At 37.7% G+C, this 16,080-nt stretch overlaps 1 protein-coding gene across 3 annotated transcripts in view; it reads left to right on the forward strand.

Annotated features, from left to right (window-relative positions):
* Nucleotides 1–16,080, forward strand: part of LOC136035705 (apoptosis-linked gene 2-interacting protein X 1-like) — an 88,607-nt gene that overhangs the window by 49,299 nt on the left and 23,228 nt on the right. For all 3 annotated transcript variants that reach the window (XM_065717650.1, XM_065717651.1, XM_065717652.1), the window contains exons 8-10: nt 571–694; nt 4,513–4,690; nt 8,561–8,688. In XM_065717650.1, coding sequence (XP_065573722.1) covers nt 571–694; nt 4,513–4,690; nt 8,561–8,688 — 430 coding nt within the window. The remainder of the gene's footprint in view (nt 1–570; nt 695–4,512; nt 4,691–8,560; nt 8,689–16,080) is intronic.

The raw sequence follows: 16,080 nt of genomic DNA on the forward strand, positions 1-16,080 counted from the left end.
GCACTTGGCGTTTTTTACCGGAACGTATTTTTAGCCGAGCTTTTCTTAGAGGTATATTTAAAATTACCAATTTAAAATTACCGAAACTGTATACTAAGCTATTCGGTTTCAGAGAGAGTGACGTCACACGGTGACGCATTTTTCTCTAAGGCCCGAGACCCACTTGGCGTTTTTTTTTACGGAAAGTATTTTTTACCGAGCGTTTCTTAGAGGTGTATAGGATAGTATTGCAACGTACACATTGAGTGGTAAAAATCATTGAGTGGCATTTTTTACCGAGCGTTTCTTAGAGGTGTATAAGATAGTATTGTAACGTACACATTGAGTGATATTTCTTACCGAGCGTTTCTTAGAGGTCTATGGGATGGTTTTGCAACGCACACATTGGGCGGTAAAAACCTGCTTAATAAAATAAACGTTGACTGCAACAGTGCAGCCGTTCCTTGACACTACAATAAACGCTGAGATGTTAGCCACTGGGACTAAATGGAAACACACTCCGCGTGGAAATTTCAATATTGTTCAATTTAAGAGTGGGAACTTCCTTGCCTTTTATTACTTTATTTTCAGACCTATTCGAAGAACTGGCTCCTGCGTCAGTGCAAAACGCAATTCAGGGATATGAGACGAGGAAAGCAGGACTTATTAACTCGGAAATCGGACAATTGCGTGAAGCCACACAACTTCTGAATGGGTAAGGATCCTTTCAAAGCAATTGATGGGAAAGTCATTTGTCTTCTAACATTTAAGGGTAGTGGGTCAACCTGAATGTAATGATATCCACTCTTTCAATGTAATATATCATAATTATCATATGAAATGCCCGTTTTCGCTTGTTTGACAAATTTTGAAACTTAACTCAAGATCGCCCCTCTTCCCTTCCCCCCAAGAATAAATATGTCCGTTTCCAACTCTGTTGTTGAACAAGTAACTAGCTCTTAAATTTGCTCGACCGATCCGTTGCTAGTAAAGCCTATGCCTCAAGTGCTTAATTACATGTCCCAAGAATTATATAAGTTCGTAAAATAAACATTCATAGACCTAATTACATTAAAGACAATAAGGGAAAATTCTCTTCTCTCAAGCCTTTCTTCAGTATTTTTCCAAAGCATTTGGGGGTTAATTAGATTTCCGTTATGTCTTAATTTTTGTTATATTTTTAGATTAAATAGATTTCGCCTCCTCTCTGTTCGGTGCCATCATAAGACATAACATACTCTTAAGGGGTGCCCTATGATCCTTTCGTCATAGGGCACCCTTTCCACCCAGGGCCGATATAAAGTTTTGACGGTCCTAGGCCCAAGCCGTTTTGCCGCTCCATTTTTGCGAAATTTACGGGGAAATACCCGAAAATTTGGGGATAGTGGAGTGGAAGTACTAACAGAACGCAACTGATGATCCAAAAATGATGAAAGAGACTAAAGAGAGAGGTGTTAGCGAACTCTCAGCTGCCATTCATGAGGGACACTTGACAGTTTCTAAGTGGCAACGGAATTCCTGTGTTGTTTTAAAATCATTTTTCTGTGAATAGGCAGCTCGGCGGCAGAATGCTTCTGGAACTAACGATCAATCACGTCAGTCCATTTTTTGTTAAGAAAAAAAATCCCTTAGTGATAATTTATTGCACTCCTATGCCCAGGCCTAGATGGCGCATTCGCTGCACTAACTGGTAGTGAGATGTGCCGGTGCTGCGGTGAGGCAAGTAGTGTTTTCCCTAAACGGATAAATATTTAACTTGACTAGTTATGCTAGATCTTGTTGAAGTCAAAATCATACAAGAAAAAATATAATCTGCATTATCAAAGGGGTCACAGGTTGGTCACATGCCAAACATATGCCAAACCATGCCTTTAGTTGGATTCATCGATGTATGTTTTCTATAATGTACTTATGTCCTCATTGTTTTTTTATTCATTGTACTCACTGTATTTGAGAGGCCAGTTTGATTGACAGGCTAGGCCGCTGTAGGCAATGTTTTAATATTTCACTTATGTGCTTGTGTAGGCTAGCTGACTGAAGGCAACAAGTTTGGCAGTTTATGCAATTAAAGATATCGAATTTGACAAAAGCTAGTTGAATGAAAGTCAAAATACCAAATTATAAATGCTTTTATTCTATAAGTAAATATGTTGTGCAACCAAATCAGGATTGTATTGTTTTGTAGCCAAACGGAGAGAATTCAGATTTGATAACTCGATATTTAGACACAATGGACTTTTGTTTTACTTTAAGGCCGTGATTAAGTGAACTTGAAAACATCGAGGTTCAAAATTGTAGCTAGGGTAGCCTTCTGTCTCTTCTCAATTCTCTAGAGACCACGATTGTCAAAAACCCTTCAAATAGCACTTATTCATTGGCGGAAATAGCAGGTTAATTATACCAGCTTGTCATCTGGTCTCTAGGGGTGTTATCGGCGATCTGAAACGATTCTTTCTGGCAAAAAACTTGTAAAGTAGCTGAAAATATTCTATGGGACTGTTCGAAAACAGGAAAATACATCGAAAATGATTACAATCATCTTACTGGTTATTGTCTTCTGCTCATGATAGTACCAATTTTGTTCTAAAAGCAATATCCTTCATAGGTTAAACTTGTGAAAAAGGGCTAGACATTTTCCAAGATTTCTAAGCAATTAGAGGAAATAGAGCAAAATCCTAGCAAACATTTTGTAGCATCTTCAAGAAGATACGGTCTGATATTAAAAGTGGTATCTTCCGTCAATGAATACTCGGATATAATCACCCTCGTCTGTTATCCACCCTCATGGATAACCACCCTCGTCTGTTATGCACCCTCATGGATAAACACCCTCGTCTGTTATGCACCCTCATGGATAAGCACCCTCGTCTGTTATGCTACAGTCCTATCTATTTGATGAAAAGACGAAAGCTCAATATAAGATATTGTTAATGTTCATGAGCCCATGGAGCACGGATATAAAAACTTTCCTGAATTAACGGGTCCTACTAGTTTTAAGACAATTTAATATCTAATCCAACACGTTTCTTAGTTACCGTAGTTCAATAGAATTTTTAAATTTAGTATTTACGCCTATTTTTAAAAAACATTCTGAAAGAGGAAAAATTTATAATTCAATTTTATTAATTTGTGTTTTATCAATTTCCAAGTATTTCATTATTTTCCATTCTGTTCATCAAAAACTTAATTGGATGATTGAAAGGATAGAAAAAACTACACCGTTACGTACAACTATTCATTCAAACTTATTCTAGACCATTTAGATATTGTTAAGGCTAATTATATTTGTAAAGTAAGTTTCAAATACCAACACCTAACAGCGTAGTTTTCACTCTAGTTATAGACATACTTAAAGGTTACTTAAATTGGAGAAGTAATTGTAAAATAAAAGCATAGGAACTTAAAATTTTTTTAACTTCCAATTAAACAGTTTTGTCATCTAACTTATAATTGGGTAAAAGTAATATTTTCAGTGAATTATGTCTCAGGTTTCCCGAAACCGCTGAAAGCTTTGCGTTTCACTAAGTAAAGCTTAAATGTTCTCGTATTGGGTAACATAAGATAACATAAGCACTGGCAAGAAGAAGAAGAAGAAGACTAGTGCCATGGTTTTGGTTACTGGTGCATCACTTTATTTTGTGGGGGTGATAGTGAGGAAAAGAAGAACTCGAAAAGAAAATGCAGGTACAAACACGATTTCTTCCAAAAACGAAAAAAAAATCCCTAGTCTGTAAGTTGGTCTTTAAAATGCCGATAAAAAGAAAATCTTATCTAAGGCCGTTAGATAAAGTCTATCAAAGGTTAACCCCTTCATTTTCATTCTTTTGGTTAACACCCACTCCCCTAAGAAAAATCCCGAATACAGCCAATTTTTTTTTAAGTATTGTGTGGTTTGTGTATAAAATTATAACAAAAGCTATCTATATAAAGACGAAATATTACCAAGTGGGTTGTTTAAACTTTAAAATGATGTATTTTGCAACTATAAGGATCTTAATGAAAATTTCTCTCGATTTCTGCGTGCTCTTACTCTAGCTCTACTGAAATCTCATTGTCAGTTGGTGAAATAGTCGTTGAAATAGTAGATCTGGTAAGTCAAACCTTGTACTGTTTCCTCCTCTACAACATTTTGTATATGATGATTCTATATTTAGCAAAAAAAAAGTCAGTTTTCCTTGTAGTTACAGTCTAAAACTTACTTAAAGAGTTGTATATTTACGTTAATATGTTATACATTTAACTTTCTTTGGCTTCGGAATTAATATTTTGTACTTTATAATTTGCCACTCATATTTATAATTTCAAAGATTTCGCTGTGCAATAATACTAATTTTATGTTATTTTATAGACAGTATTGCTTGTAGTATTTTGTAGAATTTAGTAATTTTCATTTTTCAAATTTTCATTCCTCGCAGCGTTTAACAGAAGGGGGCAGTAACGTTTATACGTAATTTTTTTCAAACGTTATAAGTATTTGTGGCCGTTTTGTTCAGCCTACTGTACCACTTAAACAATTTGTTTGTCTTTTTGCAGGGTTCTTGCATCGCTAAATCTGCCAGCTGCATTAGAAGAAAGCCAGGGTCAAGCATTGCCACCATCATTAAAAGAAAGGGCCACATATGTTAGAACTAGCGGTGGCATAGAATCCATTGATCGTCAACTGAAAGAACTGCCAGACATGTTAACAAGAAATGACGAAATCCTTACCGAGGTAAATTTTATATCATACTTGGTAATGAGTAAATAATACGGGTATCTGTACGACGTGGATTGTATCACTCCGTTAGCCTAGTTTTTATCCAACCCCCTTTTGGATACTCTCCCTTTAATTTAGTTACTAAAAAGCCAAATTCGTTCTTAACACCCTCAGCTTTCATAATTTTGTCTTAAATGATATAATTATTAAATGTCTGTAACACCCAGCCAATCACTAATCTCAAACATTCGATGTTATAAAATAGGTAACTGAAGCGGATATTTCCGTACAGGAATTAGAAGAGGCAGTTGGGGGGCTGCCGCCCCCCAAACCCCCAGCTTTTAAAGACTCTTTTGGACAGTTTTTTTTTTGTGGGGGGACTTCATTGTTACTAATTACTAGTTTCGGCGCAATGGTTCTCCTGTCCTCTTGTGTTTAACATTTTTCGAAGTTATTCCATTATTCATTCATTTCAATTTTTTGTTAATTAAAAGAGGGCCTTTCCGAAGCCAAGAGCGGGGGGTTAGCAAAAAAACAAAAAACCTGTACAAAAGAGTCTTTAAAAGCTGGGGGTTTGGGGGGCGGCAGCCCCCCAACTGCCTCTTCTAATTCCTGTACGTTTTAAGGTTCGACTTTGGGACGCAGCCTCTTTAACTCTTTAAGAAAACGAAGTTTTTTTCATATTATTTCTGTACGTTTTTCTACAATCCATGGTGGATGTAATTTAATAATTCCTGTACTCCTCGTACAGGAGTACTCCTCGTACAGGAATTAGGAGAGGAACCCTCCCCCCTCCCCCCGCTTTTAAATCATTGTATAAAATAGAAAAAAAATAGATAGAATGACCGAAATGTTTCTTTTGCTCATAAGAAGCTAATATTCTTTTATCTCTCAAATGATAAGCTGTCCAGGTGTTATCAAAATTTTTTTGATTTTGTGAAAAAAAACCTCCCGTAAGGGACTTGAACCCTTGACCCGAGGATTAAAAGTCTCACGCTCTACCAACTGAGTGAATAACTTGCATGTGTGTAAATATAACTTCTCAATAGCTTTTAAAAATTTCAAATTAACATGGGCTCTTATGGAGAGAAATCCGTTAATTAAATAGCTAATGGGGGGTTTCTGGAAAACAGGGAAGGAGTTATCGGATCGAGCTGAAATTTCGCGGATAAGCTCCTGGGCCGTAGGGGACCTTAACTTGTGAATTTCAGCCCGATCGGACAACGTTAAAAGGGGTGGGGGGGGTTTGAGGGTCGAAACTTTCGGGGGGTTAAGATTTTCCTACGAAACTTTCATGGGCACTTACTCGGAGAATTCCGCATCGAATGAGTCTTCGTACACCCAGATCCGATGTCGGATGTGACCTGTAGGCGTCTAGGAAAAAAAAGTAAATGAATTTTAAGTGGCTATGCGTGGTTTCTGGAAAACAGGGAAGGAGTTATCGGATCAAGCTGAAATTTCGCGGATAAGCTCCTGGGCCCTAGGGGACCTTAACTTGTGAATTTCAGCCCGATCGGACAACGTTAAAGGGGGGCTTGGGTTGACAGGTCGAAACTTTCGGCCAGATTTTCCCCATGAAGAAAAAGTTGGAGGGGGATGAAATTTTGCAGGTTTCTTAGTTGGAGCTCGGGCTACGAAATGCATCCCTCCCCATCCGTCTGCGACCACTGGAACCGAAGATCGCTAAACATTGTCGTGTGTCGCCTCTTTATAGAGGCACGAGTGTGCCTCCCTGATATAGTCTCTATGTCGTTCTTTTGTAGACATTGTATACAAAATTCATCGTCGTTCTTCAAACGACGACGACTTTTATACCTGGTTCAGTAAATATGCCTTGTTTTGTTTCGTGGCTGGGGGAACGGGTTGAAAATTCCAGGAAGTAGCTTTTTATGGAGATGTATTGAAGAGACCTAAAGTTTTTTGTTTGGGGGAGGGGGCAAACTTTTTTCGTCGGTATTCACAAAAAGTAGCGATTTTGTTCAATTTTGCTTTCATCCGACATGCCCTTTTTACTAGTAACTTTCAGCCCAAGTTCTCACGATTATTGCACTTGATAATGATAAATCTCGTGAGCTAAGGTTTTCAACATCAGTAATGTCTTAGAAGGTGGTGTTTATTCTTTTCTTTCTTTATATTGATAGTGGTCGTTGGAGTTAGTGAGGTATTCCAATATAAAAAAAATGCCCTCTAAAATTTGTAATTTGAAACGCAATGCCTAACTAATATAGATAGCACTGTAATACAGACATGTTTTCAGCCAATGAAAACGGAAATTCATTTTTCTGCATGAACAAAGTTTTCATTGAAAAATTAAATTTCTCGTGATACTTCAGAATGTAAGAATTGTGGAACTTTTTCTTGTGCTGAAAACCAAAATGTGCCTGTTTTTGGAAAACTTGCTACCGCACGGGTTTGACTTACTGCTCGTATTACTAAAGTGTCTTCTACCATAGATGATTAATTTTAATTTTGTTTTAATCATTATAATACTAATTCTAATAATTTAATTCTAAGTAATTCTAATCACTCTACTTCTACTCTTGTGTTCATCACCAAATCTCATTAATATATTCAGCAATTTGTATCCATCTCCTGAGATATTTTTTTTGCCAAGTTTGGTTTCTTCTTTTTGCCTCTTTTTGATTATTTTCTCCTTGTTTCTGTTTTTCTTTTCTTTTTAGAAGTTACAGTTCCAATGCAATATTTCGCTGCCTGGTCCATGATCACAAAGAGTAGTCCTTGGGCTAGCCTAGGGTGCTCACTATACGCAGTGAACCTTAGCTTTGTTTTGGAGATTTGCCAGGAAGAAAATGATGCAAAAACACCCTTTTGAGTATGCTCCGAATAAACAAAAGCTTGTACGTGTAATGTATTATTAAATAAAACTAGAAATTATTTACTTCTCAGTTTGAAGATTCAGGCCTGATTTCTGGCTTTGTGATAACTGTTGAAGACTGTCAAGTCAATTAGGATTCAGCAAGAATTGTAGACACAACTTAGATAGATAGATAAACTTTTATTTTCACCAAAAATTTTATGATATTGCCAAATCTCTGTATAGTCACATTAAGAAGCGACACGGAAAAAAAACAACAAAAAACAAAGAAAACAAAATACTAATCAATCCTCATGATTTTCGTTAGACAGTTTTACAAAACTAGGTATACAATTCTTTGCTAACCGCTGGTGGGCACAACGTACCGGCTGAAGTTTCTCAACAGGCACTGCAACCCTGCGCGGGAGTCGTTTTGTTGTAGATTAAGGGGGGAAAGGGTTTTGTGGATTGGGGGATCAGAGATTTTCTTCTGAAATCCATGTAGAGTTTCTCTCCTCTTTTTTCCAGAGTTTATACTTCAAACTTTGTCAGCAGCTCTTCATACGACATTTCTGCCTGCTTTGAAACTCTCATTTCTTTCTTTTTACTTATTTATTATTATTTCTTATTCTTTATTATTTCTTTTTACTTCAAAGTAAAGTTTTCTTTGAATCTCAAGACAATCATGCACTGAATTTCATTTTGAAATATTTATTCGTTTAGGGTCTTACCGAGGATTTTGATTCATCGGAAGAAAGGGGGGGGGGCTCAACCATGGACATTTTTTTTGTAGTCATTTCTTTAGCCTGCTCCGAAGTTCTTATTTTATTTGTTATTTCCAAACTTTGGATGGAGAGACCAAACTGGTAATCCTCCCCTGGGTATGGGGTTGTATTTGGCTTTGTTTGGCATTATATCAAGTTATACGCACGCTCTTTTGGGCAAGATCGCACTTTTGACCTTATTCCGTATTTTGTTGTTTTCAAAGTCTCAAATTTGTTTTATTCATCTTGATATTGTCTTTTGAATATCAATTTATGTACACAACCCTCTAATGGATTCATTTTCAGACTGATCGAATGCTACGCGATGAGAAAGCATCTGATGATCAGCTTCGAGCTCAGTTCGGATCGAAGTGGACTCGAGCGACTTCCGACTCTCTAACGGAAAAGTTCAGAACTGATCTAGCCAAATACAGGTATTCACAACTTCTTTGTTTTCCATGCTTATAAAGTGATATAGACGCTTATATAGTGTTTTGACTAATTTTTTCTACAATTGTCAGCGTAGAGTTGTTGAAAACAAGAAAAATATTCAGTAATTTCACCCTTGTCTCCAACAATCTGTTTTTATTAGATCCTTTAAAAGAGACCATGCATATTCTATCATAAGCCTAATACCAGCTGTATTAAAACTACAAAATTTTGTTGCCTGGACCCATCTTGGATCTAGTCACTTCTGAAAACTAAGCCTTTTTAAGGACTTTCTTTGTTTCAAAATTATGAGATTTTTAGGGCAGTAATCATGTTGCCACGTTTAACTGTGAAACAGAATTAGCAAAATAAAATGGATAAATTTGACAACAGTCCTTGTCTGTAAAACCTTCAAAGAAATCCAAGCATTAATAATTTGTTGATTCTTCAACTTCAACCTTCAAAGAAAAGCTACTTCTTCAGGGATTTTTTGCTGATTTATTCATTTTTGTTATTCATTTTTATTTCAATCCCCCCCCTGGATACGGCCTTGTTTTTCACCCATCTTTCCTCCTTTTTTCTAATCTGGCAATCGCTAATACTAAAAGCTGTATAACCGCATATGGAGTTTTTTTTATTAAAGAATAAATTCCTGATTTTGCTAAGAAAAAGAAAATGTCCAAAAATGTTTTTGTACTAGGTACCACTTAACCCGATCAAGTGTCATTTGCACTGTCCTTGGGGTACGCCGCTTAAAGTATGGATATATGGACAATATCTTCCAATATATAGGCAAATTTGGCTAGATATATAGGCAAATTTGGACTATATATAAACAATTTGCCTTCGTCAGTTATAATCGACAATTGTCAATTTGGCAATTATAATTGCGAAAAAGGCAAGGTAGAACCTCCAACAGGTTGAACCCACCGTGAATTAGCATGAGAGGGTTGACTCTAGTTCAGCATTGTGGAGTGACATGCATGAGAGGAAAATTTTCAAGTAAGTCAACCCGTAGTCAACCTGCGTGTGTTCCCCAGGGAGAATCCTCCAACAGGTACGACTCTAGTTCGGCATTGTCAAGGGACACGCATGCACGGAGAGGTGTAGCATCAATGGGAGACACTAACAACAGCAATCAAAGGGCTAAAATTAACCTTGATTCGACTCCCCACTTAATTGGACAATCTATCTGGGCTTTTTTCTACAATTGGCCATGACTTTGACTTTTCAATGATTTCATGAATGACTTTTCATGATTTTGACTTTTAAATTAGAAATAGTCGTTTTCCCGATATTACCATCTGGGGGGGGGAGAGGGGGGCTCGTTAATTCAGAAAAAAATAGAAAAATGAAGTATTTTTGACTTACGAACGATTGATCAGATCTTAATGAAATTTGATGTTTGGAAGGATATCGTGTCTCATAGCTGTTATTTTAAATCCCGACCGGATCTGGTGACATTGGGGGAGTTTTGAGGGGGAAACCTAAAATCTTGGAAAACACTTAGAGCGGAGGGATTGGGCTGAAACTTGATGGGAAAAATAAGCACAAGTCCTAGATACATGATTGACATAACCAGAACGGATCCGCTCTCTTTGGGGTAGTTGGGAGGGGGGGGGGGTGATTCTGAAAAGTTAGAAAAAATGAGGTATTTATAATTTACGAACGGGTGATCGGATCTAAATGAAATTTGATATTTAGAAGGATATCGTGTCTCAAAGCTCTTATTTTAAATCCCGACCGGATCTGGGGACATTGGGGGGAGTTTGGGGTGACCTAAAATCATGGAAAACGCTTAGATTGGAGGGATTGGGCTGAAACTTGGTGGGAAAAATAAGCACAAGTCCTAGATACATGATTGACATAACCAGAACCGATTCGCTCTCTTTGGGGTAGTTGGGAGGGGGGGGGGGGTGATTCTGAAAATTAGAAAAAATGAGGTATTTTTAACTTACGAACGGGTGATCGGATCTCAATGAAATTTGATATTTAGAATTATATCGTGTCTCAAAGCTCTTATTTTAAACCCCGACCGGATCTGGGGACATTGGGGGGAGTTTGGGGTGTCCTAAAATCATGGAAAACGCTTAGATTGGAGGGATTGGGCTGAAACTTGGTGGGAAAAATAAGCACAAGTCCTAGATACATGATTGACATAACCAGAATGGATCCGCTCTCTTTGGGGTAGTTTGGGGGGGGGGTTGATTCTGAAAAATTAAAAAATGAGGGATTTTTAACTTACGAACGGGTGGTCGGATCTCAATGAAATTTGATATTTACCAGGATATCGTGTCTCAAAGCTCTTATTTTAAATCCCGACCGGATCTGGGGACATTGGGGGGAGTTTGGGGTGACCTAAAATCATGGAAAACGCTTAAATTGGAGGGATTGGGCTGAAACTTAGTGGGAATAATAAGCACAAGTCCTAGATACATGATTGACATAAACAGAACGGATCCGCTCTCTTTGGGGTAGTTGGGGGGGGGGGTTGATTCTGAAAAATTAAAAAATGAGGTATTTTTAACTTACGAACGGGTTATCGGATCTCACAAATTTGATATTTAGAAGGATATCGTGTCTAAAAGCTCTTATTTTAAATCCTGACCGGATCTGGGGAATTTGGGGGGGGACCTAAAATCATAGAAAACGCTTAGATTGGAGGGATCGGGATGAAACTTGGTAATCTATGTGACCAGGCATCCCACGCCATCTACCATAGATCTGATCCCGAGGACTTCCGAATCCTATATTTGGGCCCGGGAAATCCTATATAAGTAGGACAGAGCCTATAATTTGAAACGAACCGACCTGTCCGAACCCTGTCTAGTGTTTTAAGTTGTTTTTCAAACTTCACAATTTTTTTCGTTTTTTGTTTCTTTTTTTACAGAATCAAACTTCTATTTTTATTCTAATTCTATCAATTGCATTAACTATAGTAAATAGGACCACCAACATACTGGGAAGAGGCTGCTCTAGGGATAGAAAAAATATTCGGAAATAATTGCACGATAAGACTATATAGAGCTGTTAAACAAATAACGAAATAAAGTCACCTGTCGCATTGCATGAATTATAGTAAATAGGACCACCAACATACTGGGAAGAGCGTGCTCTAGGGATAGAAAAAACATTCGGAAATAATTGCACGATAAGACTATATAGAGCTGTTAAAGAAATAACGAAATAAAGTCGCCTGTCGCATTGCATGAATTATAGTAAATAGGACCACCAACATACTGGGAAGAGCGTGCTCTAGGGATAGAAAAAACATTCGGAAATAATTGCACGATAAGACTATATAGAGCTGTTAAACAAATAACGAAATAAAGTCACCTGTCGCTGGTTTCTTAAAAGACTCAAGGAAACTGAATCCCTGAATTACAAGTTAAATATGACAAGTGGAGGAGTCACTCCAAAGACCTGCTTAGCCCAAATTCAAGTGGGGAAGATACAATGCTGACGCTTAAACTACAGCGGAAAAACTACTTTATGAAACCGACCTGAATCACCTTCAGAGATCCTCATCGTAATCAAACTATTAAAACACAAGAAGTTGCCTGGTGAAGATGGTCTTCCTCCTGATGTTTCCCTCTGTGCCCTCGCCACATGTTGTAGCGGAATGGCAAAAACCTCTCATTATTCTTATAGGAAAAAGAAAAAATTTCCCGACTGATTGAAAGGTGTCAGTACTAGTCCCAGTATTTAAAGAGGGTGACAAAAAACATGACTGCCGTATCTATCGTGGGATATCACTGATGGATATTGCTACCATAGTATTCACGATGATTTTTCTGAAAAGATTCGAGGCAGCACGAGATAAATGGACATTTGAAAATTAGTGTGAAGATTTCGAAGAGGGAGAGGGTGCACTGACCAGATCTTCAATTTTCCCCTTATTCTTCTGAAACGGAACACCCCACGTCCATATAATCCAAATGATTTTTGATTCTGTTGCTGATTTTGGCTCCACAGAGAGTGAAAATCTTTGATGAATCATGGCGGAAGATGGGATCCCGGTTGAATTCATAGCACTCTTGAAGGCCTACTTGCATAGCAAATTGACTATAAGAATGCTCGATGAAGAGACGAAGCTCTTTGATGTAGAAAGCGGTGTAAAACAGAGGTTTATAGTGTTCCTGGTTTTGTTCAAATAGTACATATAGACGGTTCTAGAAAGAGCACTTTCATGTTTTGATGGTGTCGGAATATAATTGGAAATTAAAGTGCCTGAACAAGAGAAGAGCAAGAACTAGAGAAGGTTGATAGCTTTAATCACTCTGGCTCACTGTTAGACTCTCATGGAGGCTTTGGCCTTGACATACAGAATAAAGCCCGGGCCATCTTATCATAGTTATGTCACCATTTGTGGAACCGGTGGGAGATTAGCATGAAAACAAAGCATTTTGAGTTTATAAACCTTCAGTTAAATCTGTTCTCTTCTCTGTAATTGAGACTTGACCATTGAAGACACTTCCTGTCCATGATTTGTAAGTCTTGAATCATCACTATTTACTAAAACGCGAAATGTTGATGTAAACGATCCTGGCCAAGTCAGTAACTGACAGACTGACTCTGATGTCTCTTCAAGTGCGCCGCCGCTGCTGTAACACCAAACCCATTGCCACGATTGTCAAACGGAATCCTGCCTTGACTTGGCCATATACTGAAAGGACCCAATAACCTCATCATCCAACCAGTGCTTTTATCTGTTCTTTTGCCAGATTGGCGTAGACGACCAGGCTGGCAATTGAAAAGCTGGTGGACAGTTGTCAAAAATGACCTATTGGTGGATTTCAAAAGATTAGCAGAAGGTGCAGGAGCTGCTGGGGCCGGCTTGTAGAACAACTGGCACAAGATCGTCACAAATGGGCGTCAGCTTGCAGAGTTTTCAGGATACTGGTTGAGGCGTTTGCGTTTGGTCTCGTAAACAAGCACAAGTTAATGTTACATTAAACCAAATATCAAGACAACCCCCCTCCCCCTATTCAATAGTGTTAGTGATTTATTTTGGAAAATATCGCCAGTTTAAACTTATAAGTTGCCTTTACCCTTTTTGGCTAGCCCTGAGTATGCGGGTAATTTTGGGATAGCCTAAGGAAAAATGCTTCAAGAACCCTAATTATTTGTCCTGCGTTAACTATGAAATCTGAATAATTTTTCAGACAGGGTAGAAATTTGGTTATCCTTTTATTTTGCAGCCCAGATAGCGTTTGTAGTGCAGGCTTCAGTTAGATGAGGGCTTCTTGGGGTCATTCACCACTAACCTTTGAATACTAACATTGATAGGCACATTATTGATGAAATGAAAAAAATGATCGGATAGTCAACTTAATTATTTGTGGATAAAATAAAAATTTGAACTGTTTTCCTTTTCAGTTCAGCTTTCCTTTTCATTAGCCTTTTCAGTTGGGTTTGCTCAAAGACATTGTATTGCTAGATTTCCAAGGATCTGATTCCCCAGAACGTTGTATTGTGCTTCTTTTGAATAATAATAAGGTGTCTTGTCCACTCAAGGATTTCACTCTCAGGAGTGAGTTCGAGCATATTGAGTGGAAACTCTTATTTTTCTACACCAAATGCCTTTGAAAAGTATACTTTGAAAGTATACAACTGACTTTTAATATAAATAAAATGTTGATAAACAGTCTTTAAGACAAAACCAATTTATCTGCAATGTCTCATCAACTGTCATTGTAATCATTTCTTCAAGATTCATTTAAAAGAAATAGCTATCGTAGTTACGGCTTGGGCTGCAACTATTTGACACTACTTTTTAGAGCATAATAACCACTAAGTACAATTTATCACACTAGTAAACGAAGGTACGAATGAATTATTGCCCTGTAGTGCACTAGTTGAAGCTTGTTCTCGTGATGTGTTTTACTATTGACTGCAGCGGCAGGAGAGGGGGGGGGGGTTAGTAGGGAATGGTGTTTATCTCTAAAAAAAACAGAGTGTCGAAATTTACGAATCAGATGGTACCTACGTTCTTTGAGGGTTGGAATTCGTAGAGTTGCAAGGGAGATCCGTGAGTGCCATACTTGGTTCCTAGGATAATTTTTAATGCTCTTTTTTTTCCAATTTTTCAGTTTTTTCGTTGAGGTAGTCGAGGTTTGTAACAAGTGAGCTAAATGTACAATCGTCACTGAATGCCACACCAAGGATAACTAGAGTCGAAATAATAGGGTACCAGGGGTCAGGGCAAGCAGCGTCTCTTTTCAAAGGATTGAAGCGCATTATTTTGGTCTTATTAACGTTAATCTGATGCCCATTTGAACTGCACTGATCTAAGAATTTATCTTTTAGGTCAATAATCTAACTGGGGAATTGCTCGAGACCTCTCAATGGGGTTGTGTTCTTTAATGTTTAAATATCAGCCCCATAGATGAAATCTTGTATCGGATGTGGAGTAAATGCCGGGGAAGGGGTCATTTATAAAGAAAGCATAACTGATGGAAAAATACTGGGAAACACATTCTTTATTGTTTTCATTTTTTTTTACTGAGGGATTTTCATAAATACCCGTATTGCAGACAGTCTAGCATAAATATGTAGCTGCTACCCTGTAGATGTTCCCGACGTGCGCATTAGACCCATCGATCCAGTTCTATATCAGGTGAGGGGTACATTTCAGAGGGAAGTCAACGCAAAAAAATGACAATTTATGGAAAAATACAGAAATTTATTGTTAAATATTTATATAGACTTTTGGAAACAGGACTAAATATACTAAATTTTGCTATAAATTTGTGTGGTATTTACTTATTTAATTTTGGAAATTTGATGTTTTGTATTTAATTTGGAAATTTGATGCTTGGAAGGATATCGTGTCTCAGAGCTGTTATTTTAAATCCCGACCGGATCTGGTGACCTTGGGGGGGAGTTGGGAGGAGGAAACCTAAAATCTTGGAAAACACTTAGAGTGGAGGGATCGGGATGAAACTTGGTGTGAAAAATAAGCACAAGTCCTAGGTACATGATTGACATAACCGGAACGGATCCGCTCTCTTTGGGGTAGTCGGGGGAGGGGTGGTTAATTCTGAAAAATTAGAAAAAATAGGTATTTTGAAATTTGATGTTTGGAAAGATATCGTGTCTCAGTCCCGACCGGATCTGGTGACTTTGGGGGGGGGGAGTTGGGAGGGTGAAACCTAAAATCTTGGAAAACACTTAGAGTGGAGGGATCGGGATGAAACTTGGTGGGAAAAATAAGCACAAGTCCTAGGTACATGATTGACATAACCGGAACGGATCCGCTCTCTTTGGGGTAGTCATGGCAGGGTGGTTAATTCTGAAAAATTAGAAAAAATAGGTATTTTTAAAATGATAAATTTTAAAATGATAAAATTTAAAAATGATAAATTTAAAAAATGATAGAATTTATCTTTCAGGTC

The sequence above is a fragment of the Artemia franciscana genome, chromosome 14 (assembly GCF_032884065.1).
Source record: "Artemia franciscana chromosome 14, ASM3288406v1, whole genome shotgun sequence".
Taxonomy (NCBI): Eukaryota; Metazoa; Arthropoda; class Branchiopoda; order Anostraca; family Artemiidae; genus Artemia; species Artemia franciscana.